Source organism: Stegostoma tigrinum, chromosome 18 (assembly GCF_030684315.1).
Source record: "Stegostoma tigrinum isolate sSteTig4 chromosome 18, sSteTig4.hap1, whole genome shotgun sequence".
In the NCBI taxonomy this organism is placed as follows: Eukaryota; Metazoa; Chordata; class Chondrichthyes; order Orectolobiformes; family Stegostomatidae; genus Stegostoma; species Stegostoma tigrinum.
Genome location: NC_081371.1, coordinates 41928921 through 41956520, shown reverse-complemented (window position 1 = coordinate 41956520; position 27600 = coordinate 41928921). Strand labels below are relative to the sequence as shown.

The 27600-nt window shown below is 42.7% G+C and overlaps 1 protein-coding gene across 2 annotated transcripts in view; it reads left to right on the top strand.

Annotated features, from left to right (window-relative positions):
* Positions 1–9952: 9952 nt before the first annotated feature.
* slc6a15 (solute carrier family 6 member 15) overlaps positions 9953–27600 on the top strand; it is a 47745-nt gene continuing 30097 nt past the window's right edge. Inside the window, exons 1-3 of one of the 2 annotated variants that reach the window (XM_048548671.1) lie at positions 9953–10092; positions 24491–24957; positions 25890–26047. In XM_048548671.1, coding sequence (XP_048404628.1) covers positions 24666–24957; positions 25890–26047 — 450 coding nt within the window. In that variant the 5' untranslated portion in view covers positions 9953–10092; positions 24491–24665. Of the gene's footprint in view, positions 10093–24487; positions 24958–25889; positions 26048–27600 lie in introns of both variants that reach the window. The other variant, XM_048548672.1, reaches the window with a different exon arrangement.

Sequence of the window (27600 nt, the reverse complement as noted above, 5' to 3'; positions counted from 1 at the left end):
AAGAACATTCAGGTGACAGAAGCCAACAAAGTTTGTGAGATGATGCAGGTAAGAAGAAATAGAGTGAGCAGCAACACTTACTTGAGGTCATTGGGTTAATTTTTAACTAGAATTGTTCGGGACCAACATACCCTGGCAAACAAATTGTAATAGCAGATTTGAAATTAATCACAGATGGCAACATAAGTTTAAAAATATATTTTTGAATACTTTGTCTCCTAAGGAAGAACGAGTGACTGAGCTAGGTTAGCAATAATTCTCATGTAGCACAATTGAGAACGTGAATATGTTTGGTTCATGAGCAAAGTAATCAGAAAGGGAGAATGAAGATGTTTGAACTTACACACAAGTTGAAATAAAGAGTTAATCTATTTTAATGCAGTATTTTATCACAGACTGAGAATAATGATTTCCTTGTACAGATGGAAAAAGGGCTGCATATGGCTCCATGACAACCAACACTCAGGTGTTAACAATGATCCGCCACATATTCAGGACACAGTCAAGAAAAAAATTGTCTTTTACAGAAATCCAGGAAACTAAAAAATAAAATGTTTGTTTCATCAGAGAAGCCACTTTCCATAAAAGAATTTCATCAGACTAAAGGTCAGTTGAATACTTTTTTGTATCACTGATAATGGGAACGGCAGATGCTGGAGAATCCAAGATAATAAAATGTGAGGCTGGATGAACACAGCAGGCCCAGCAGCATCTCAGGAGCACAAAAGCTGACGTTTTGGGCCACAAGAGCTCTCTGATGAAGGGTCTATGCCCGAAACATCAGCTTTTGTGCTCCTGAGATGCTGCTGGGCCTGCTGTGTTCATCCAGCCTCACATTTTATTATCTTGAATACTTTTTTGGGCAGGTTTCTGCTACAAAAGAAATTCAAGAGATTAATGATCCTACAGATAAGGCATTTGGCTAACTGTCTGATTAAGTTCAAACCAAGGTCCCCACCAAATGACAACTGAAAGATAAAAGGTCCTCCAGTGTGTAGAGACTTTGCAGACCATGCATGGTTAAGTAGCAATGTCAAAAATCCTCAAGTCAAACACATACCAATCTTCCATCATGTATTCTGGAAGATTTGTGAAAATCCCTAACACCCAAATTTCAAAACCCTGTAAATTAGGGGGAGATAGACTTGTGGTAAATATAATTGCATAAATGTTAATTGTGGGTAAACAGTTTGTAGCAGGGAGGAATTGTGGTGTATAGAATAATGGTCTGAAAGCACTAATGTTGGATACTGCATAAAGCTCCACCCAGTCTCATGATGTCATAAGGATTTAGGTGGGAAAAGGAAGAACATCTTATGATACTGAAGAGGACAGACCTGTTATCCTAGGCATCCTCAGAGTCTTGTGGTTGACTCTTAATTAAGGATAGGCAATAAATGCAGAACAAGCTAGTTATGCTCACAATCCATGAATTAATGATAACAAACTTTACTGATCTAACTTGAGTCTGATTTTTGTCATGCAATAAACTACAATTCATTTGAGACAAGAACCTCTTCTAATTCTGAAGAAGGGTCTAGACTCGAAATGCCAGCTTTCCTGCTCCTTGATGCTGTTTGACCTGCTGTGTTCATCCAGCTCTACACCTTGTTATCGCCTCTTCTAGTTTTGTGTTACTTCCCTACAATGGTAATTAGTCAAGGAATAGGGATGGTGACAATAAGCTCACAAGCTGGTAGTGTTTAGCATTACAACACAGACAACAGTTGCCTTATTTCCTACATTATAATGAGTACTGCATTTCAAAAGTACTTCATTAGCAGTTAAATATTGTGCGATATCCTGTGCTTCTGAAAGTCGCTTAGTGAGTGCTGGACGATCAAACGTCACTTAAACAATGCTATTTTGCAAAATAATGCTCCTGGCAGGGTGATCATGTATGAAATGAAATCCCCAATACCCATAATTTTCCATCCATTTATTTCACTTAATTAGTTTGTGCTGGTAACATCCCACTTCCTAATGGCCATATACAGTCACAGAGTCGTACAGCTTGGAAACAAACCCTTTGGCCCAACTCATCCATGTCAACCAGGTTTCCTAAACTGAACTATTCCCATTTACCTGTGTTTAGCCCTAATACCTCTAAGCCTTTCCTATCCATGTACCTGTCAAAATGTTTTTAAATGTTGTAATTGTGCCTGCCTCTAACACTTCCACTGGCAGCTCATCTAGATATGCACCACTGTCTGGGTGAAAAGTTGCCCCTCAGGTCCCTTTTAAATAATTTCCCTCTTACCTTAAATCTACGTCCTTGAGTTGTCACAGCTAGATAGAATAGTGAAGAAGGCACTTGCCTTTTCTTGGTCAGCGCACTGAGTATAGGAGTTGGGAGGTCATGAAGCTGTACCGGGCATTGGTTAGGCCACGGATTCAGAAAAGATCTACAAGGATGTTGCCATGATTGGAGGGTTTGAGCTATTGGGAGAGGCTGAATTGGCTGAGGCTACTTTCCCTGGAGCGTCAGAGGCTGAGGGGTGACCTTATAGTTGCCTCATTTCCTACATTATAACAAGTACTACATTTCAAAAGTACTTCATTAGCAGTTAAATACCGTGTGATATCTTGGGTAGGGGGGTATAAATAAAGAGTCTATAGGTTTAAGTTGAGAAGGGAAAGACTTAAAGGGATTTTAGGGTAATTTTTTCAAGCAGGTTGGTGTGTGTATGGAATGAGCTGCCAGAGGAAGTGGTGGAGGCTGGTACAATTACAACATTTAAACAGCATCTGGATAGGTACATGAATAGGAAGGGCTTAAAGGGATATGGGCCAAATGCTGGCAAATAGGACTAGATTACTTTAGGATATCTCATCAGCATTGATGAGTTGGACCAAAGCATCGGTTACTCTATGACTCTATGAGTTGTGGACTCCCCCACCCTGGAGAAAGGACAGCAGTTATTCACTTTATCTATGCATCTCTTGATTTTATAAATGTCTATAAGGTCACCATGGTCAGTATGGCTTTGCACGTGGGAAATGGTGTCTCACAAATTTATTGAGTTTTTTGAAGAGATGATCAAGAAGAAACGTGATGACCGAATGGTAGACATTGTCTACATAGACTTTAGTAAGGCCTTCAACAAGTTCCACATGGTAGACTGGTTAATAAGGTTGGATCACATGGAATCCAGGAAGAGCTATCGAGTTGGATACAAAATTGGGTTGATGATGGGAGACAGCGGATAATTATAGAGGGCTGTTGTTCAGACTGTAGACCTGTGACCAACAGCGTGCAGCAAAGATTGGTGCTTGGTCCATTGTTGTTCATCATTTATGCAAATGATTTGGATGCAAATAGAGGAGACACAGTTCGTAAGTTTGTGGATTACACCAAAATTGGTGGTATCGTGGACAGCGAAGAAGATATCTAAGAGTATAATTGGAACTTGGTCAACTGGGCCAATGAGCTGAGGAATGTCAGTTGAAGTTTAATGCAGGTAAATGCGAGGTGTGGCATTTTGATATGACAAATCATGCAGGGCTCAGAATTAACGGTAGGGCCCCGGGGAGAGTTGTCAAACAGGGATTCCTGGGAGATGCAGGTACATTGTCCCTTGAAAATGGTATCACGGGTCAACAGAGAGGTAATGAAGGTTTTTGGCATGCTTGCGTTCATTGGCCAGAGCAGTAATGCCATGTTTTGGCTATACAAGACATTGGTAAGGCTTCGTTTGGAGCCCTGCATACAATACTGGGGGCCCTGCTGTGGGAAGGATGTTTTTAAACTGGAAAGGGTGCAAAAATGATTTAAAAATGAGGAAAGGCTGGATAAGCTGGCACTTTTTTCCCTGGAGCATAGGAGGCTGAGGGGTGACCTTTTAGATGTCTATATGATAAGCACAAGCATTAAAGCTACATTGTGTAGCATGACTGCTTTTAACAAATAAAGTGTGACATTATATCTTAAACCGTGCTAATTCAGTTCTGAGGAAGAATCACCGGACCCGAAACGTTAACTCTGTTTTCTCCTCCACAGATGCTGCCAGACCTGCCAAACTATTCCAGCAACTTTGTTTTTATTCCTAATTCACTGCTCTCAAATTGGATAATTCAATATGTGTGATCTGTGCTCACTTTAAGGTTTAATAAATTGCTATGACAACATTTTCTACCAAGGTTGGATGTTCTATTCAAATAAAAATTAATTAACAATTTCTCATATACTAGTAACATGCTGAATCTTGAATTTTACTTTTAATTTATTCATTGATTTTGGCACAGTGGCTCAGTGGCTCACACTGCTGCCTCACAGCACCAGGGCGCTGTGTTCAATACCAGCCTCAGTGACTGTCTGTGTGGAGTTTGCACATTCTCTCCATGTCTGCATGGGCTTCCTCTGGGTGCTCCGGTTTCCTTCCACAGTCTAAAAATGTGCAGGTTAGGTGGATTGGTCAAGTTAAATTTCCCATAGTGTCCAGGGATGCATAGATTAAGTAGATTGGCCATGGGAAATGCAGGGATAGGGTAGGAGGAGGGTGGTGAGTCTGTATGTGGGGCATGTTGGGCTGAATGGCCTGTTTCCACACTGTCGGAATTCTATGTTATAGTTTTCTGAATAAAATCGCTTAAGGCTATTCTCCAAAGACAGTCACTGTTGTATCATCTTGATATTCTACCTACTATTATACCATCTCCATAATAATGCTAAGTCAATATGCCTACAGATAACTTTGGATAACTAGCCAAAGCCAAATGGCAACTATAATAGGATACAATCAGGGCACTCAGGAAATAATGAACTATTTCTCCACCTAAGAGAATAACATGCCGACCACCATATCAGGAATTATCCAAGAAAATGTAGAGAATGATTGTCACTTTGTTCAAGGAAGAGGTAGAGATATTATTTTTCTGGTATTTTATACAGTATATGTAAAACTAACATTTCTGTTTATTGTATGTTTGTATTTTGCAATTAGAATTAACATTACTTGTGATCAAATTAAAATTAAAACTTTAATTCAAGTTTTAAAAAAAATTATATAAAGTACATCCCATAAAAAAAGATAGTCATTCCTCTGTATCTGGAAGGGTTCTGTTCCTGAGAACCCACATGAATAATGACATTTGAGCGTATGCAGCTCATTTAAAAGTATGCCAAAAATAAGTTAAAGATGTCGGATACGCAAGTTTTGACTGCAGATATTGAATTTTGTTACTTTTTTTGGTGATGGTAGGTGAGTTTGTGATTCATGATTTCGCAGACACTTGTGATTTACTGTACTTAGCATGCACATAATAAGGAACTTATCAATACTACCATTTGCTGTACTGTTTTAACAGTGTTACTGAAATAACAAATTGCTCAGCTCAATCTATATGTTAACCTACCGAATTTTGAAACAAGTACTATTAGATATATAGTATAGATGTATTTTAGGTATCTTGGAAACATATTATTAAAGAATCAGATTAGTGGGAGCATTACCAGTGTGCAATAATTCATAGAAATATTCTGGACAATCCAGATTGTTGAGTAGAGATAATGGGAACTGCAGATGCTGGAGAACCCAAGATAATAAAGTGTGAAGCTGGATGAACACAGCAGGTGCTCCTGAGATGCTGCTTGGCCTGCTGTGTTCATCCAGCTTCACACTTTATTATCTCAGATTGTTGAGTAGTTGGTTGTCTGTGAGTATAAATTTTTTTGGTATATATGCAGAACATTTACATTGCAATTTACTTCATGGATCACAACATTAATGTATCAGTTGACTTCTGATATTATTGATTTAACTAAAATTACACAGGTATTTTTGTCACCAATCAAACACTTGTTTGTAGTTCAGTGTCACATTTCAAATGTCCTGATTTCCCTCATCACACGGTTTCTCACTAACCATCTGTCACATTCTTCAGTTTCTCATCATTGTTAATTTCATTGATTGATTTCATATATTTGTGCTTTTTGCCATCAGCAGTATAGCTATCCTATATGTACAGGAATCTCAGCGATGCAGTTAGTTAGAGAATCGTTATTGGTGAAAAGCTGAAGGATGAGAGCCATTGAATCTCTCAGAAGTTGCAGAATAAAATCCATGTTTCTGAAGAAATTGCACTGCACATATACAACTTCAAAAAACGAATGGTGGAAATTTGATCAGTGAATCACTGTAGGTGAAAAACAGCAAAGTGCGCATGGACTATACAGGATGACTAGAAGTATGAGGCATCGAACGGGCAAGATGAAGAAAAGGATGATAAAGAGTAGCCTGGGATTGCTCATGAAAGACTGGCAGCCTGACAAATTTGAAAATAAAGCTCTCAAGCATGAACCTGATAGAAACAGAAAGCTGGTTTAGTTAGACAAGATGCCTTGATAAAAGAGTTAATAAAGAAAGAGCACAGACATAGTTTCGGAATAAAAAGAAATATTCAGAAAATGTAATTGATACGTCAATGGGAAAGAAGGGAACTGTATGACTATATTGTATTTCATGACAGCTTAAAGCACTTCATAACCTTGAACTAGTTTTGAAGTGTGGTCACTGTTATTACATTAGGAAATGCATCAACCAATTTATTCACAGAAAGGCGCAGAAAAGAAAATAAATGACTTTTTAATCTGTTTGGTGAATAATATTTGAAGGATAAATGTTGGCTACAATAAACGGTTGGAAATGTTTGCCTGGAAATTCCTGGGGGCTCATTCACTCCTGTAACTGTGGTAGAGTGGAATTTATGTCAAATAAATTGGAGAATTTCTGACAGTTTCTATGTTCAGCTACTAAGGGCAAGACCTCTGTGCTTAAAAGAGCTTCATGGATCTAAAAGGCTAAGCCAATTCTTAGAAAAAGGACTAAGCAACTTGAGCCAAGGAACTGGAGAATGAAATTGGTGACTTCATTGTTAGATTTCCAGGAAATAAGCATCACACCTCACAGTAAACGACATGAGAAAGCGATAAAAGTGGCTGAGAGTGATCAGTTCATATACCTGGAGGACTCTCTTAAAATGGTGGAAGAAGTTTAATAACTTCATAGATCAAAGGCAAGAGTATTTAAAGATGAATGGTAAGATAGCTAATAAATTGCAGGAATGCAAAATAGCATTCTATAATCACAGCAGTCAAGGATTTCTTTTTTAAAGTAGCCAAAATAACATCAGACTCCTTGCCACGTGTATAACGTCACTTGACAACATTTTGTGTCTCACATGCTGTTATTAATGTGAGCAATATCCAGCTAAATACTTCCCATTATTTCCATCATTAATTCTGATTGTGAGTGTAGGATCTGGAGATTGCAGCAGCCAATTGACATTATTTATTCATTCTGCAGAAGGTAGCACACAATGTACCAACATCTGGCATATGGCACCAAATAAAGAGAAAGTAATGGTCATAATTGGCTTCTACTTTCAGCTGGCAATTGAGGATGTAAATATTCCTTTGGTGAGTTGGAAAGAATCTGCCCTTTTAAAACATTTGTATGGTTTATTCATTATTATTTTTCAGCTACTGCTTCGGTTGTAAGAAATCCACATAGTAACTGAAAAGAAAAATGGTTATGCCATCACCAAATTTAATTATGCTGTTCTTTCCTCTTAGAGGTTGCTAGACACAAAATCCTCTCCATTGTAAAACAACTCAGAGTCATATAGCTGAGTTGGAAAATATCAGGACTTGAAATGTGACATGACACAAAGCACAAGGAATCTAAAGGTTTCAGGGTGTGCTAAAAGGAACAATCTGACTTAACAAAAAATACAACATGTAACTTCTGATCAGACAGTATGGACAGAATGATGCCACTAAAGCATTAGGCATCTTTGAAGTTTCTGAGTGACCTCTATCAGGATGTGTGACAATCGACAGTACTTGTTTAACAGTGGAGTTCTGTGTGCCAATGCAATGTTGCCAACAGTACAGGTTCCATTCCCATACCAGCTGAAGTTACTATGAAGGTTCCAGTTTCTCAACCCTTCTCTAAACCCTCACCCATGCCTGAGGTGTGGTGAAACCACCAATGGTTGTCTTTCTCTTTGAGACAGCAGCCCTATGGGACGATGGTGACTTTGTCAGTTAAAAATCAGGATTGAATTTTTTGTAAATAGTTGCATGAAAAGACTGATTTTTTAAAGATATATATTCACTCATGGGACATTGACATCACTGGCTGAGCAAGCATTTGTTGCCAGTACTAGTTGCCTTTGTGCTCCCTTCCTGAGCTGCTGCAGTCCATGGGCCAGGTAGTCCATTTTCATTCATTTTCTCTTTCTAGCAGTTGATACAAGGGAATGACCTGTTAGGCCATTTCAGAGGCCAGTTAAGAGTCAACGACATTGCTGTGGGTCTGGAGTCACATGTAGACCAGAGCAGGTATGATGGCAGTTTCCTTCCCTAAAAGATGGTGATGAACCAAATGAATTTTTCAAACCAAATGAACAATTGACAATGGTTATCAGTAGACGCTTAGTTCCAGATTTTTATTGAATTCAAATTCCACCATCTGCCATGGCACAATTTGAACCTAGTCCCTAAAACACTACCTCGCTGTATAATAGTCCAGTAATTCTCATCCATTATGTTCCCTCAGCTTGGTAGCAGGTTCTCTTGTCTGACAATGTACTGGTAACGTTCTGATTTATAGTTCAGGATTAGGATGCTGGAGATTTATCAAATTCTATAAATCGAGATGCCCTGGGAAAGAGATAACACGCTATGAAGCTGGATGAACACAGCAGGCCAAGCAGCATCAGTGGAGCAGGAAAGCCAACCTTCTAGACCCTTCTTCAAAAATGGGGGAGGGGAAGGGGATTCTGAACTAAATAGAGAGGGGGAGGCGGATTGAAGATGGATAAAGGAGAAGATAGGTGGAGAGGAGGTAGACAGGTCAAAGAAGTGGGAATGGAGCTCGTAACGATGAGTGTACGTGGGGAGCTAGGGTGGGGATAGGTCGGTCCAGGGAGGACGGATAGGTCAAGGAGGCGGGATGAGGTTAGTGGGTAGGAGACGGGGACGGGGCTTGAGTTGGGAGGCGGGGACAGTTGGGAGGAATGGTTAGGGAGGTGGGGACTGGCTGGGCTGTGGTCGCGGGAGCGGAGATTTTGAAGCTTGTGAAGTCCACATTGATCCCCTTGGGCTGCACGGTCCCTGGGAAAGGCAATGTTAGGGTTATGTCTTTGAAGACGACACAGCTAATTGACCAATTTCACAAAAATGCCCTGTGCCTCCTCCGAATGAGGCAGTGAGGTAAATGTCATAGTCTGTTTTCCTGCCACGATGCTCTGGACTTTAACGGCAAATCTGGCTGCATTAGCAAAGTGAACATCCCTGACGGCTAATAACTGAAGCACAACCTGACAGCAAGCTCTGGGAACAGGCCGACAAAAGGGAAGACGGATCTATAACATGAGGGTGACCGTGATGCTGCCTGATCAGTCTCATTCCGCTTCTCACTCTATAAACGACAGCAATCAGATGCATTGTATTAGTCATTGGAAAATTCGCTATCTTTTTTTTCTTATTTTCAGTGTCAACTCCCCCTTTCAGAGTTTGAAGTCGCCAAACCGTAAAAGAAATGTCATTTCAACACGGAAATGGTTACAGTTGCCCAAGTACTGTATACAGACAATGTATAGGTGAAATTAAAGAGTTTTACTGATATTGAAGGGACCTGCTCCCCGGCAGAACTGTTTTAGGAGGATGAGTAGGTCCTTCGATTTCACCCAAAGTAGATGAGGCAGCACACTGTATATTCCTGCACTGCAATTTTAATCCCCTCCAGTTTGGGGGCCTTTGGCTACATCTTCAAACGGACAGCACTAAACTCAGGGAGGTGTCAATTGCATAAATTTAAATAAAATCTCTTTTAGCGAAATTGAAAAGCGGGCTGAAGAGGGAACTTCATTAGAAGTCAATAAATAAAACATTCCCCTTTAAATGAATGGTTTATGTTATTGACTGTCGTCACTGGAGGGTGGGTGTTCAGTGAAGGTGTGGCTCTCTGTTAGAAACATTCGAGTCTCTCATCATATGAAAACCAGTTCTTCAGTCCCTCAGCACGCTAACACCGAGCCTGCCCCAGGACCTAGAGCCTTCATTCATTTCACTTCCGTTGCAAAAAGGTAACATGATGCGTAGAATTAGAAATCATAGCCGCAAAATTGTGTTTATCTTTGTTTAAAAAAACGCAATTGTAATTCGGAACGACTTCTAATTTACAACGACTTGTAATTTGGATATGATGCAGTGAAGGTAGGGTAAATCTATTGGAAATAGATCCATGGGTTTGAGAATTGTGAAGAAAATGATACGCGGAGACGTTTGCTCGGCTCGGGAGTATTTCATTCATCGTGTTGCAGCCCCTGCTCACATTGCATTGCCAAAAGCAATTGATGTTGTAGACGGAGGCAGAACAGAGGCCGGCGAAATCGGTTCTTTGATTTTATTTGGCCCCCGCCAAGGATGGTAACTTGGCGGAGTTGATTCGGTGCAGCCTGCCGGAGAGAGAATGGGATGAGTCTGTTTGGGTTTGTATGCAAATTTCAGCAAGCGGGCTGTGTCTGCTCAGCCCACTGCGTCTGTGTGCCGCAAATACAATAACATATACATAGACATTCAGACACCAGCAGACACGAATGCAAACACACACACACACACACACACATGGAAATGCTTCGAACGTAAACATAAACACAAGCCCAGCGACTGGACAGGAGTTTATTTCTCGATCTACGATATAACGCAGTCTGATGCTGCAGTCTGCGCTACGTTTGGTCTGCTGCAGTCTGTATTCGTCAAGTTTCATTGCAAGGTCATTTAATAGTGTAACCTGCGACCCCATCCCAAGCCCCTCCTTTTAGTTTGCTTGACCCACGCCTCTCAGGTTTTATGGATAAGATCCGAAATGGTTTCACATTGGCTTCGTCTCATTTCATATTTGATACAGAGGGAATGTTACTGACAATGACATGACTCCCCATAACTGCCTTATTTCTGTGTGGCAGACGCGAGGTTGAGAGGATGGAACCCAGCCCTTGTTGAGGATGATGGTCTCAGACGGGATGTTGCAAGTGTTGATATAGAAGAGGTTGTGATGGGGAGACGCAGCTTGCTGTCGGGGGGCGGCTGAAGGACACGATGTTACTGATCCAGCTGCACCTTTGTCTTTCAGCATCCCGTGACTGTGGGGAAACGCGAGCGTCAATCTTGTTACCGGCTTATTAAAGAAAATGATTCACCCCAGGTTATGTCAGAGTGATGCAACAGGAATTATCGAGTAGCTCAGTCTAATACCTGCCAGCGTGTGCGTTTCGCATTTCATTTTAATTCTGCACACTGACAGAATGCCCACAAAATGTTTTACCAGTCAGCTGGTATAATGCGGAGGTGGGTTGGCTCCTTTGAGTCAGATTGCTGTGGCGGGGGCTATTGATTTCCTGGGGCCAGCTTGATGGACATTGAGGAGTAATTTGTTTGATTCCTCTCCAAAGAGGTAGCTGAGGTAAAAATATAAATCATCTGAAATTGTGGAGTCGTCTTTCTGGATATTTTGATTACTGATCTTTTTTACTTAAATAAGAGACAAGTTGGGAATATTATGTTGCAACAAAAAGAAAGTTGCTGGAAAAGCTCAGCAGGTCTAGCAGCATTGGAGGAGAAAACAGAGTTAACATTTCGGGTCCAGTGACCCTTCCTCAGTTTATGTATTAAGTTGCAATGTTCTGCCTTAAAGCCATAAAGCGCCATCTCGAACGGCCAATCCCACATTTGCATGGCCCCGCTGACTTCTCAGATGTTAATACGAAACATTTTGGCGTTGGCTGCGATTGATTTGGCATTTATGCAAGTTTTCAGATGAGATCTCAATGTAGCATTGTGTGACGATTGCAATGCACAAACATTAAGAAGCCTGCCAATCATTAATTCACCCAACTTCTTTCTAATACAGATTTACAAATACCTCTGTATTTTAGGAATTTGAGTCCTAGTGATAATTATGGTTAAGTGATTGTGCTACATACAGGTCGATTAACCCTCCCTGTAACATGTACATTCTGATGATATCTAACACCCCTTAATTCATCAAATATTGATACAACTGATAGACTTTTTCGACACAAACTCTATCCACAAATAAAATCAGTTGTTGAAGTCTAATATTGCTGGAAATTTCCTTGATGGGGAATGCTCCAGAAACTATAACTAAGTAATCCTGATACCCCAGTGGAAATTCACTTCATATATTTTTATTTTATTGTGATGACTGATGGGCTGGGGTAGCATTTCTCTGTGTTTTAAACTACACACCAATCCTTCATAAATGATGTTATTGTATGAAGTACTGGTGGACCATGTTTTCTGCTGAATGCTGCTGTGCAGAAATGGTGGATCAAAAAGAATTTGTGAAGTGCTGTCCATTTCTTATGATCCACTTGGAGTTTCTTCATAGACATGCAACTTTCTCCTTTTCAGATATACATGTATATTTGACCATAAGACGGTGGAGTAGAATTAAACCATTCAGCCCATTGAGTCTGTTCCACCATTCAATGAGATCATGGCTGATCTGAAAATCCCCAACTCCATATCCATTTCCCTATAACCCTTGATTCCTTTATTGATTAAAAATCTACCTCAGCCTTGAATATGCAAAATGACTCAGCCTCAACAGCCCTCTGTGGTAAAGATTCCATACACCAAATGAACTACGAACAAGATAATTGTGGTGAGCAGTGACAATGGGAACTGCAGATGCTGGAGAATTCCAAGATAATAAAATGTGAGGCTGGATGAACACAGCAGGCCAAGCAGCATCTCAGGAGCACAAAAGCTGACGTTTCGGGCCTAGACCTTTCATCAGAGAGGGGGATGGGGGTGAGGGTTCTGGAATAAATAGGGAGAGAGGGGGAGGCGGACCGAAGAAGGAGAGAAAAGAAGATAGGTGGAGAGGTAGGGAGGGGATAGGTCAGTCCAGGGAAGACGGACAGGTCAAGGAGATGGGATGAGGTTAGTAGGTAGGAGATGGAGGTGCGGCTTCGGGTGGGAGGAAAGGATGGGTGAGAGGAAGAACAGGTTAGGGAGGCAGAGACAGGTTGGACTGGTTTTGGGATGCAGTGGGTGGAGGGGAAGAGCTGGGCTGGTTGTGTGATGCAGTGGGGGGAGGGGACGAACTGGGCTGGTTTTGGGATGCGGTGGGGGAAGGGGAGATTTTGAAGCTGGTGAAGTCCACATTGATACCATTGGGCTGCAGGGTTCCCAAGCGGAATATGAATTGCTGTTCCTGCAACCTTCGGGTGGCATCATTGTGACACTGCAGGAGGCCCATGATGGACATGTCATCTAAAGAATGGGAGGGGGAGTGGAAATGGTTTGCGACTAGGAGGTGCAGTTGTTTATTGCGAACCGAGCGGAGGTGTTCTGCAAAGCGGTCCACAAGCCTCCGCACCCTCTTCCGCACCTACACAGGCCCCAAACCCCACCTCTTCCTCTGTTACATTGATGACTGTATCGGCGCCACCTCTTGCTCCCCAGAGGAGCTCGAACAGTTCATCCACTTCACCTTCCATCCCAACCTTCAGTTCACCTGGGCCATCTCCAGCACATCCCTCACCTTCCTGGACCTCTCAGTCTCCATGTCAGGCAACCAGCTTGTAACTGATGTCCATTTCAAGCCCACCAACTCCCACATCTACCTAGAATACACCTCCTCCCACCCACCCTCCTGCAAAAATTCCATCCCCTATTCCCAATTCCTCCACCTCCGCCGCATCTGCTCCCACGATGAGGCATTCCACTCCCGCACATCCCAGATGTCCAAGTTCTTCAAGGACCGCAACTTTCCCCCCACAGTGGCCGAGAATGCTCTTGACCGCGTCTCCCGCATTTCCTGCTACACATCCCTCACAGCCCGCCCCCGCCACAACCGCCCAAAGAGGATCCCCCCATTCTCACACACCACCCCACCAACCTCCGGATACAACGCATCATCCTCCGACACTTCCGCCATCTGCAATCCGACATTTTTCCATCCCCACCCCTGTCTGCTTTCTGGAGAGACCACTCTCTCCGTGACTCCCTTGTTCGCTCCACACTGCCCTCCAACCCCACCACACCCGGCACCTTCCCCTGCAACCGCAGGAAATGCTACACTTGCCCCCACACCTCCTCCCTCACCCCTATCCCAGGCCACAAGATGACTTTCCACATTAAGCAGAGGTTCACCTGCACATCTGCCAATGTGGTATACTGCATCCATTGTACCCGGTGTGGCTTCCTCTGCATTGGGGAAACCAAGCGGAGGCTTGGGGACCGCTTTGCAGAACACCTCCGCTCGCTTCGCAAACAACTGCACCTCCCAGTTGCAAACCATTTCCACTCCCCCTCCCATTCTTTAGATGACATGTCCATCATGGGCCTCCTGCAGTGTCACAATGATGCCACCCGAAGGTTGCAGGAACAGCAACTCATGTTCTGCTTGGGAACCCTGCAGCCCAATGGTATCAATGTGGACTTCACCAGCTTCAAAATCTCCCCTTCCCCCACCGCATCCCAAAACCAGCCCAGTTCGTCCCCTCCCCCCACTGCACCACACAACCAGCCCAGCTCTTCCCCTCCACCCACTGCATCCCAAAACCAGTCCAACCTGTCTCTGCCTCCCTAACCTGTTCTTCCTCTCACCCATCCCTTCCTCCCACCCCAAGCCTCACCTCCATCTCCTACCTACTAACCTCATCCCACCTCCTTGACCTGTCTGTCTTCCCTGGACTGACCTATCCCCTCCCTACCTCCCCACCTATACTCTCCTCTCCACCAATCTTCTTTTCTCTCCATCTTCGGTCTGCCTCCCCCTCTCTCCCTATTTATTCCAGAACCCTCTCCCCATCCCCCTCTCCGATGAAGGGTCTAGGCCCGAAACATCAGCTTTTGTGCTCCTGAGATGCTGCTTGCCCCGCTGTGTTCATCCAGCCTCACATTTCATTAATTGTGGTGAGCAGTTTGGATTATTGCTAATTTGTTCATCTATGCATTTGGGAATGGCAGGAAAGTGAAAGAATTTCATTTCAAATAAGAATTAGAACCAGCCCAGCTCTTCCCCTCCACCCACTGCATCCCAAAACCAGTCCAGGAGTAGGCCATTCATCCATTCAGGCCTGCTCGTCATTTAAAATGATAATGGCTAACTCATCTCCCATTGCCTGTGAAAATTACAATTCAATCTACTTCCATCACTTTTTTTTAGGTATTCTGAATTTAAACAACCCTGTATCAAAAGAAATGTCAGTTGCCCCACCTGGATTTTTTTAAAATTTGTTTTCTTAAATCTGAGTCCTTTGGTTACTTCCCTCCAGCAACAATTCACCAAGGCCCTTTCAACAGCACCTTCCAATCCCAAAACTCTCTACCACCTAGAAGTATAAGGGCAGCAGATACATGAAAATAACACCGCCTTCAGGTTACTTCCAAAGCTTGTAGGATGCTAACTTGTAACTATGTCACCATTGCTTCCCTGTCACTGAGTCAAAGTCCTGGAACTCCCTACCTAACTGGACTGTGCATGTACCTATGCCACATGGATTGCAGCAATTAAAGAAGACAGCTCATCACCACCTTCTCTGGGGCATTTAGACCTGGATGTTATGGTTGATTCAACAATGCCCCTGAATATTTGGTACACCTTTTATCAGTTTCTCTTTAGCCATTTTTGCTTTAAGGTAAATGTGGATCTTCTTCACATAACTGAAGTTTCTCGCCCCTGGTCCCTGTCCGGAATCACTTTTGCTTTTTCACTAAACCATCACATCTTTCCAAAGGTGTGTGTTGCGTGAAATCGGGCACAGTACTCCAGCTCAGGTCTAATCAGGTTAATTATTGTTTACCATCTTTCCTGGTGTTCTGTTTTTCTGAAATTCCTTCTATAAAGCCCACAACCCTGTGTGTTTTTTTTTAACTAATCCTTCAGGGCCCCCTGTTTCAAAATTTACTTTAAGTTGTATCATTTCTTTGCTGTTTATTCCAAAATGATTGGAATTGGGTTTGAGGCACAAAATCACAGAAGAAGGCATTCAACCCAGTTGTGTCTGCATTGGCTGTCTGAGAAGTTTTATTGGTAACTTCCTGCCTTTTCCCCATAACCCTGCACATAGTTTAAATCGGAGCAATCATCCAATGCCCTATTGAATATCTCACTTGACAAAGCTTCATGACACTTCCAGGCAGTGCATTCCCATTCCTAACTACTCACTGTGTAAAAATGGTTCTTCTTAGTCTGCACCTACTTCCTTTGTAAAACATTTTAAAACTCAATCCGCTTACAAGTGGGAAAAATTAGGGAGAGAGAAGATAGGGAAGAATCTCTATCCACTGTGCCCAGACCCTTCATGATTTTGAAGACTTCATCAAATCGCCTCTTAGCATTCTGGGCCTCCAGGGAAACAATTCCAGCTTCTTAAATCTTTCCTCATAACTGAGGTGTTCTTGCATACCTCTCATGCACTCTATCCAATGCATTCCCATCCTTTCTGCTTGGAACACGGAACTGTGCACAATACTCCAGCTGAGGGTTAACCAGTGTTTTATTGAAGTTCATCATAACCTCCTGCTCTTGAACTCTATCCTCTATTTAAAGAATCCAGAATATTGTCTGCTTGACCCTTAGCTCTGTCTCCTTTAGGTGTATAATCCCTTAAGTGCAGAAAGTGGCCATTTGGCTCATCATGTCTGTACTAACCCTCTGAAGGGCGTCCTCCCCAGACCCAGGCACCCCACCCTATTCCTGCTTTTACCGTGGCCAATCCACCTAACCTCAAGATAACAAGGTGTGGAGCTGGATGAAGACAGCATGCCAAGCAGCATCTCAGGAGCACAAAAACTGACGTTTTGGGCCTAGACCCTTCATCAGAGAGAGGGATGGGGAGAGGGTTCTGGAATAAATAGGGAGAGAGGGGGAGGCAGACCGAAGATGGAGAAAAAAGAAGATTGGTGGAGAGGAGAGTATAGGTGGGGAGGTAGGGAGCGGATAGGTCAGTCCAGGGAAGACAGACAGGTCAAGGAGGTGGGATGAGGTTAGTAGGTACAAAATGGAGGTGCGGCTTGAGGTGGGAGGAAGGGATGGGTGAGAGGAAGAACAGGTTCGGGAGGCAGAAACGGGCTGGGCTGGTTTTGGGATGCAGTGGGGGGAGGGGACGAACTGGGCTGGTTTTGGGATGCAGTGGGGGAAGGGGAGATTTTGAAGCTGGTGAAGTCCACATTGATACCATCAGGCTGCAGGGTTCCCAAGCAGAATATGAGTTGCTGTTCCTGCAACCTTCAGGTGGCATCCTTGTGGCACTGCAGGAGGCCCATGATGGACATGTCATCTGAAGAATGAGAGGCAGAGTTAAAATGGTTCACGACTGGGAGGTGCAGTTATCTATTGCGAACTGAGAGGAGGTGTTCTGCAAAGTGGTCCCCAAGCCTCCCCTTGGTTTCCCCAATGTAGAGGGAGCAACACCGAGTACAATGGATACACTATACCACATTGGCAGATGTGCAGGTGAACCTCTGCTTAATGTGGAAAGTCATCTTGGGGCCTGGGATATGGGTGAGGGAGGAGGTGTGGGGGCATGTGTAGCCGGGGTTGGAGGGCAGTGTGGAGCGAACAAGGGAGTCACGGAGGGAGTGGTCTCTCCGGAAGGCAGACAAGGGTGGGGATGGAAAAATGTCTTGGGTGGTGGGGTCGGATTGTAGATAGCGGAAGTGTCGGAGGATGATGCATTGTATCCGGAGGTTGGTGGGGTGGTGTGTGAGAACGAGGGGGATCCTCTTTGGGCAGTTGTGGTGGGGGCGGAGTGTGAGGGATGTGTTGTGGGAAATGCGGGAGACACGGTCAAGGGCGTTCTCGACCACTGCAGGGGTAAAGTTGCGGTCCTTGAAGAACTTGGACATCTGGGATGTGCGGGAGTGGAATGCCTCATCGTGGGAGCAGATGCGGCGGAGGTGGAGGAATTGGGAATAGGGGATGGAATTTTTGCAGGTGGGTGGGTGGGAGGAGGTGTATTCTAGGTAGCTGTGGGAGTTGGTGGGCTTGAAATGGACATCAGTTACTAGCTGGTTGCCTGAGATGGAGACTGAGAGGTCCAGGAAGGTGAGGGATGTGCTGGAGATGGCCCAGGTGAACTGAAGGTTGGGGTGGAAGGTGTTGGTGAAGTGGATGAACTGTTCGAGCTCCTCTGGGGAGCAAGAGGTGGCGCCGATACAGTCATCAATGTAACAGAGGAAGAGGTGGGGTTTGGGGCCTGTGTAGGTGCGGAAGAGGGGCTGTTTGATGTAACCTACAAAGAGGCAGGCATAGCTGGGGCCCATGCGGGTGCCCATGGCCACCCGCTTTGTCTGTAGGAAGTGGGAGGAATCGAAAGAGAAGTTGTTGAGGGTGAGGACGAGTTCGGCTAGGCGGATGAGGGTGTTGGTGGAGGGGGACTGGTCGGGCCTGCGGGACAGGAAGAAGCAGAGCGCCTTGAGGCCATCTGCTTGAGGAATGCAGGTGTATAGGGACTGGACTTCCATGGTGAAAATGAGACGTTGGGGGCCGGGGAATTGGAAGTTCTGGAGGAGGTGGAGGGCGTGGGTGGTGTCACGGACATAGGTGGGGAGTTCCTGGACCAAAGGGGAGAAAATGGAGTCCAGATAGGTGGAGATGAGTTCGGTGGGGCAGGAACAGGCTGAGACAATGGGTCGACCAGGGCACCTAACCTCAACATTTTTCTACTGGGGACAAAGCCAGAGTGCCAGGTAGAAACCCACACATACACAGGGAGAATGCACAACTCCACATAGACAGGCACCCAAGGCTGGACATTGAACCTGGATCCTTGACACTGTGAGGCGGAATTGCTAACCACTAAGCCATCATGCCACCCAATGACCTTTGTCAAAACACACCTAGATCTGTCAGCTCCTGCACACCCTTTAGAATATGACCCTATATTTTACATTGCCTCTCAGTGTTCTTTGTAACAAAGTGCATTACCTTACACTTCAACACATTGGATTTCATCTGCCTCTTATCTGCCTACTCTGGTAATATCTCAATATCATTTTGAATTTAACACTGTTCCACTCACTGTTCATAATTCCCTCAAATTTTGTGTCATCTGCAAATTTCAAAATTATCCTCTGTTCACCAAGATCTCGATCACTTATCTATAGTTATATCATGAAAAGCAATACTGACCCCTTGGGAACTCCACTCCAAACTTTTTTCTAGCCCAACGAAGAAAAAAACTCACTAACCATACTCTGTTTCCTACCCCTCAATTAATTTTTTTAAAATCCAAGTTGCTATTATCCTTTTTATTTGATGATCTATAACTTTGCTCAGAAGTCTGTCATGCGACATTGTGTCAAACACCTTTTAGTAGTTGATGTACACTACATCGTCAACATTTCCCTCACCAACCCTTTCTGTTGCCTCTTCAAACAAATACCAGAAAGTTCAACGTGATTTTTCCTTAATAAATCCATGCTAGCTCTTCTGAATTGATGCACATTTTTGCTTACTTGCATCAAATTGTGATCATCTGAAAGTCTCAGGAATTGTTTGTATAGATGGGAATGCAAACTTTCAGTTGGTTCATTTAAAAAAATACCTGTTGTTAATTGACATGGAGCCATTGTTCCATAGCTTATTCCTTTCTTTTTAAGGCCATGAGATCATATGGCATCGATATCAGAAATAGGGATCATACATTTAGGACCACGACCAGGATGATAAAAGGTAAAGTCACATACTCCCATTCTCTCATTAGAGAGACATGACCGGTGGTGAGTTTACCTTGAGGGTTACCATACCATAAGACCATGAGACATAGGAGTGGAAGTAGGGCCATTTGACCCATCACGTCCACTCTGCCACTTAAATCATGGCTGATGGGCATTTCAACTCCACTTCCTCGCACTCTCCCCGTAGTCCTTGATTCCTTGTGAGATCGAGAATTTGTCGATCTCTGCCTTGAAGGCATCTAACGTCCCATACCTCAGGTGAAGGGTGAGGTTAAAAAGTTGGCTCCTTCATGGTGACTTCAGCTCGTACAGGAATTGAATTTGTGCTGTTGGCATTATTCTGCATTGTCAACCAGCTCGCCAATCAACTGAAATAATTGACCCCCCACAGCAGCTAAGGCAACAAAGTTTATTTTGCATTTTTAATGTGATATAGTCGAGTCATTTACAGTATGGAAGGCGAAAAATGATATACACATTGGTCATGAATTCTGGGAGGTGGTAGGGCTTCAGTTAAATTTTCTGAAGTGTTTTCAAGAAGTTGATAGGAAGCTGTGATAAATTTCAGCACTGATTTTCAAGCATACTAATAGAAAAGGTAGCAAAATAGAACAAATATGTTTGGTTAAAACAGCTTCAAAGATCATAACACTGACAGAGAAAGACAATTTATTATTTTTACTTCAACATTCAACCTCCACAAATGTTAAACTTTGTAATTTTAACATAAAAGTAGCTGAATGCCAGTCCACCAGAATCAGTAGGGTGTGGGTTCATCTAAGAATGCCATTCATTGTATCTGAAACTGTCTTTGAAGATCTGGAGGAGGCTTAAATCTTCATTTTCTTGGGGGTACCAGCCCATCAGACCAAAAAGTGTTTTCCATTTAGGCCCATTCCCATCTCTTTCTCAATAAACTCTTATCTTTTCACTAACTATCTACTTTTCTTCCATATATTATGAGGATCAATGGTCGGCACAACATTGTGGGCTGAAGGGCCTGTTCTGTGCTGTACTGTTCTATGTTCTATGTTCTATGTTCTATATTACTAATGTTATGTTTTAACAACCCTCTGCATTAACAATCCAAAATGTGGTGACAGTATGAAATCGAAACACACTGGCTCACGTGCTCCCAACCAGTAGAAATTGTGTTTTTTTTTCTCTGTTAGTCTTATCAAAAACAATCTTTAGTGTAAGCCCATGTCAGACCTCATTTTAAACTTCACAAATTAAGAGCTTTGTAAGTTTAAAAACTTAAGACTACAGAAAGTAGTCTTAGATAAACCTCACCCATATGCTTCAGGAGTAACTTTCTATTCAAATTTCTGATAAATTGGTACAGAAAGGATAAAAATAAGTACTGGTTGCAAATAATTGTCTAGGATTATACTCTTCTGACATAACTCTTTTCTGTGTAAGCTGTTGATAAACAATATCATTGTTCAGATGGGATGCCAAAATATTGCTTCAAAAGCTCGTACTTTCAATGCAGCAGTAATATTCTTTCAACAAAATGAAATTTTGAATGAAAAGAGGAGGATTGGGATTTTGGTACTTTGAGTCAGATCCACCATGTTGTCAGTCATTGGTGGCATTTATCTATTCAATCCCAAGTAAGTATCAATTTCCCTTTTACAATACCAGTTGACTTTTGGAAATATAAAATCATTTATTCCACAGATTATTTATTTTTGATAATTTAGCCATACATTTTACACTGGAAAACTCTGTTTGAATTCTTAATTATTGCCATTCTTCAATATGCAAATTTTATGTTGATTGTCTAACCTTAGTTCACACAGAAAATAAGGTAAGAAATCTGACATAGTTCAAATGAGGAGACTATAAACTATAACATCAATTTAGACTGAACCCCAGCTTCTTAAAACTTTCATTAGATCATTGCACTAGCACTGAGTTTGGCATAATACAGTAGCTTTACAAGCAAGGAGGGAGCAATGAATAGAATAAAACCTTCTCAGCCTTGTACTGTGGGAAATTTTACCAACCATCTTGTTCGGACTGCCGGTAAACAAGTATATTTTCCAACAGTGCTCGGCACCCGGCTGATTGGGTAAATTATACCAGTTCTTTATACAGTAATTGGCATCTTCAGCTCAGCAGCAAAACAGATTTACATTTTTATCTGCAACACAAAGCAGAACACTCACTCACTGACAGTAATGTATATAACTTTCCCATCAGCAAAATTATTCCTTTTGCTTCCATTGCAGAAATATTTGCTATGTCAGAAAATACTTTTTACTTTAGACCATTTCCATTGCTCAGGGGATTATGTCTCTTAGAAGCTGCAAGGATTGTTCAGTCCATAGTTCAATTTACAATAAAGTACTGCACTGTCTTGGCAAGAGCAACCTCCATGCTCTGCATGATTTTTCTCTGTTGGACCTTTGAATTGACCCAGAATTGTTTGATTCCTGCAATATTGGACAATGCAGCTTTTTTATCATCATATTTTCTTACTCATTGTAAAAGACACCTTTGGTGATTAAAAATAAGGACTTAGGAACAAAAACAAAGTTGCTGGAAAAGCTCAGCAGGTCTGGCAGCATCTGTGGAGGAGAAAACAGAGTTAACGTTTCGGGTCCAATGACCCTTCCTCAGAACTGATGGTGGCTGGGAAAACTCAGTTTATATGCAGAAAATAGGGAAGTGGGTGGGGTAGGGAGTAAACGATAGGATAGAACCCAAAGAGAGAGAGAGAGAGAGAGACAATTGGGCAGACAAAGGAGTTGCTAACGATCAGGCTGGGAGGGTGAATAGTTGTTAATGGGGATAGTTAGTGACGAACAACGAGGAATGTGTAGTCGAGATAGTAGGAACTGCAAATGCTGGAGAATCCAAGATACCAAAGTGTGGAGCTCTCTGATGAAGGGTCTAGGCCCGAAACGTCAGTTTTTGTGCTTCTGAGATGCTGCTTGGCCTGCTGTGTTCATCCAGCTCCACGCTTTGGTATCAGGGAATGTGTAGTGGCAGGCTATGTGTAAACAAGGCCTGGTGTGTGGGGTGGGGGGCTGGGACACGGGGGTGTTTGAGCCCTAAAATTCTTGAACTCAATATTGAGTCTGGAGGGCTGCAGGATCCCCAAGCAGAAAATGAGGTATTTTTCATCCAGCTTGCACTGGGCTTCACTGGAACACTGTAGCAAACTGGACACAGAGATATTGGCCAGGGCGCAAGGTGGTGCATTGAAGTGGCAGGCAACAGGTAGATCAGGGTCTTTTTTGCAAGCGGAATGTAGAAGTTCTCTAAAGCGGTTGCCAAGTCTACGCTTCATTTCCCCAATGGAGAGGAGACCACATTGTGAGCAGCAAATGCAGTAGATTGATTCTTGGAAGTGCAGGTGAAGTGTAGGTTCACCTGGAAGGCATTTTGGGCCCTTGGATACTGGGGTGGGAGGACGTAAATGGGCAGGTGTTGCACCTTCGCTGGTTACAGGAAAAGATGCCATAGGGCTGTGGGGAGGAGTTGGGGGTGAAGGAGGTATGAACCAGGGTGTCCTGAAGGGAGCGGCCACTGCGGAAGGCGGACAAGGGAGGGGAGGGGAATATGTGTCTGGCGGTGACATCTTGCTGGAGGTGGCATAAATGGTGTCTGATGATCTTCTGGATGTGGATGCTGGTAGGATAGTAGATGAGGATAAGGGGAACCCTATCGCTGTTGTGGGAGGGAAGAGAAGGGGTGATGGCAGAAGTGCGGGAGGTGGGTCGGACCTGATTGAGGGCCCTGTCGACAAAGGAGCTGGGGAATCCTTGGTTGAGGAAGAAATAAGAACTTGTTCTGAGGTTTACCATCTTACAGCTTTTAAAGGCCAATTTTCCAAGACTTTATAATTGTTTTTACATTGGAGTTCTATTCCTCATATTGTGAATTATTTGACTGTACAGTTATCCTATCAGTTTGTGTACACAAAGCCACTGTAGTGTTGCATCAAAAGGAATAGCTTGAACTACACTGTTTTTGTCTAATTAATTTGAGGTGATTATTGATTGACATGATTGCCCATGCAGCTGCATTCACTCTACAGACATGCAACAGGAACTATTTAGCACAACTTTCATTGATTGTTTTCTTTTAGTCTGCTCTGTAATTTTTTGAATTTATCCCACCTTCACTGCATCAAGTATCAAATTCTCAAATATCCTCGTCTGACGAACAATTCACAAACTTCAATTAATCAAATTTATATGATTTATATCTTCTTACTGATTACGTCCATCATTGTCAATCTCAGATGGCTCACTAACCTCCAGAATGTTATTTTGAAGAAACTTATCTTGAAATCTCTCAAGAACTGAAACTGCTCAAGACGAGCAATATATTCTGACTATGTAACTGTTCATTTTACAGTCCTCTGACTCCTTTGACCCACTTTCATTTGAGATGGATGTCTTAGTCACTAACCCTCTGCCCTTGGAAATCAACAAAAATTACAATTTCTCCTCTATTCCCCACACTCCATCTTGTTCTCAAATGTTGCTTAAAATTTATGGACCATTTTGGTCCATTTCCTTGATATCTAATGCTACTGCATGGTATCATCCTCATCCTGTACCTGAAATGTTACGCTCGATGAAGGTTGTTACACATATACAATGCCATTTCTTTGCAGCCATTTCAGAATAATAATATGAATACAAGATATTGTATTTCACAACAAATCTTTAAAAGGTTGAATAAACTGTTGCTTCTAATATTTTTTTCTACTAGTGATGAAGTATGAATGTTTGTCTTCAGCAGATTTTGAACTACGGGATATTCTTTCAGACTCCTAGCATCTCAGGACTTCAGTAACTTTTCATCAGCTTGTCTGTCGCTGATACTGCTTGCTTGTTTGCATCAAGTTACATTTGACTGAATGTATTGCTGCTAGACTTTTGTACAGTGTTACGGGATCTGTGATCTAGCATTTCCAATGCCTAAAAATAGCAAAGTTGTGAAGAGGGAACTTGATGAAGATGTCACAGAGTCTGTCAAGGACCTTCTTTCCAACGAGGACATGAATGACGATCAGTTTAAGAAGAGTGCATTATATGTAGATGACTCCCAGACTGAAAAAGATGTGGATATTGAAGAAGGATCTGACATTGAAGAAGAAAGGCCAGCCTGGAATAGCAAACTTCAGTATATTCTGGCACAGGTTGGATTCTCAGTTGGCTTAGGCAATGTATGGAGATTCCCATATTTATGCCAAAAAAATGGGGGAGGTAAGTGTACAACCACCAGAATATTTTCGCTGGAGCTAATAAACGCATTGAGCGATAGCTATGGCTCTTCTTAATTAAGCAGAATTTAGTTTGTAGGAAATAACTCTGTCATTTTCAAAACCTTGTCATTACTGTGACCAGTGGGTACTGTCTTTGAAAATTAGGAACTTATTATGTTATCGTATAATTAAGTATGATTAGTTTTCTAATGACTTGAAGAATTATTGTTTGCATTCCAATCTCAAGTTGATGTGCAGCCATGTCTAATAATTTAATTGGACCTGGAGCTTTTGTGATCGGTACAAGCCAAAGTGCATCATGAAGCTCATTTATTATGTGCTGACACAGGCATGCTCCATTTTGAGCTCTCAGGCTTACTTTTCTTTCTTTATTCATTCACTGAATGAGAGCACCGCTGGCCAGGCAGCATTTATTGCCCATCCTTAATTCCCAGAGGGCAGTTGAGATTCAATCACATTGCTTTGGGTCTGGAGTCACATGTAGGTCAGGCCAGATAAGGATGGCAGTTTCCTTCCCTAAAGGACATTTGTTCCACATTTATGAACTTCTGTGCACACAGTTTAGAAGAATAGATTTAATGAATATATCTTTCTTTATGTAGCGAAGTAAAATGATTTTTAAAAATATTGATTAAGATGCATCTATATGAAGCAAAAGCATGAAAATATGATCGATATGTAATTAACCTCCACCAGTTTGAAAGGTATGTCACAAAATTGATGAATCAAAGTTAATATGTTTGATAAACAATAGCCATATCACAAATCTTTACGACTTCTTATTGAATGAAGTCACAGAGCTCTACAGCGTAGAAACAGGCCCTTTAGCCCAACTTGTCCATGCTGCTATGTTATTTAAAACAACTATCCAAAATGTTTGTGCATTCTAAAACGGTGCTCTGTCTTTTTTAGGTGCCTACCTTGTGCCTTATTTGCTTTTACTGCTCATCATTGGGATTCCACTGTTTTTCTTGGAGCTTGCTGTGGGTCAAAGGATCAGGCGAGGCAGCATTGGTGTATGGAATTTCATCAGCCCCAGGCTTGGAGGAATTGGATTTTCAAGCTGCATTGTATGTTTGTAAATATTTACCTGCGCAAGTCCACAAAGATTTAGTGAATGATGTCTGAGAAAGTAATTTATTTTCCCCACATTTCCAATTCTTCTCTAATAAGACAAAAAGATTGCTTCTTCCTGATCTACTCATGTGTTGCATTTTTTGAGCAGCAAAAAAGAGATGATTGAAATATAGGTATTTTTAAGCTGATTGATCAGACATTGGAGTAATTAGCAAACATAGCACCTTTCTCTTGCTGCACTCCTTTGAGCTATTTTGAAGAAACAAAAAAAAGCAGCATTTCTCACAGTTATTTGAAAAGTACAGATCACCCACAAGTGTAATTAAGACTCACTGTGTATGATGTTATAGGCTGTAACTTAATGGCTAACTCTCTGTTCAAAATTGTGGTGAGGCGATTAGCTGCAGAGATGTGGAGCCAGGCTGTTTGGATAATTAGCAGACAGCAAGAACTGCAGATGCTGGAGTCAGAGACAACACAGTGTGGAGCTGGAGGAGCACAGCAAGCCAGGCAGCATCAGAGGAGCAGGAAAGCTGGTGTTTTGGGTTCTGATCCCGACCGGAAACATAAACTTTACTGCTACTTTGATGCTGTCTGGCCTGGTGTGTTCCTCCAGCTCCACACAATGTTATCTCTTTTGGATAATTCGCATATTTATTTGGCCTTCCATTGGCCACAGTTTTAATGTGAAATGCATTGCCTTTTCGTAGCAACTTCAGTGTTGCTCTAGGCAAGTGAAAATTCAGAGTCACTACACAGACAGTTATCTTTCCTATGGCCTGCTACCCATCTCATTTGCTTACTGTCCCTCTCCCGCTTGCTGCTCCTCTCACTTGATATTCTCAATCCCTCCCTCACTTGCACCCTGTTGCACCATTCACCCTCATCCCACCCACCCACTTCTTCTACTCTTCCTTAGAGCCAGGATTCCAGATAAGGTGACAGTAAGCAAGAAGGAATAGGAGAGAAAAGCAGTCAGCGGGAAAGGCCGGTGAGCAGGAAAGGGACAGTGAGTGGGAGGTTCAGCGACTGTGACAAAGGCAGGAAGTGAGAACCAGCTAATGAGAGAATCAACAGCAAGAAAGAGAAAAAAAAAGTGGAAGGCAAATAGAAGGAATTAGTAAGTTATTTAAAACGTTATTCATTTGCCATATTTTATGAGAGGGGGGCTGGTCATCTTCACCCACTACCCTGCATACAGTTGGTTCGAGGCCAGATGGGAGGGCAGTGATGAGACCAGAGGGGAATTTTCGAATTTAACCACCGTTCCCAACTGAAAACTGGGGTGGGTTGGAGGCAGAAGGAGGGGACCATAAAATTCTGCCTTTGATCCACTGCAGTTATTAGCCACATGATAGCTGCTTCTCACCCGGCCTCAATTTTGAAGGTAGCTGGAGGGGTTCATAGTTAGGAAAGCAGCCAAGGCAGGTCACCCTACTCTCACAACGGGGGTTGGAAAGGTGTGTCGATACTCTCCCTTTCAACTAATGTCTGCCTTACTCCCTCTTCAATGCTTCCAGTGCTCCCACAATCACCTTCCATCCGC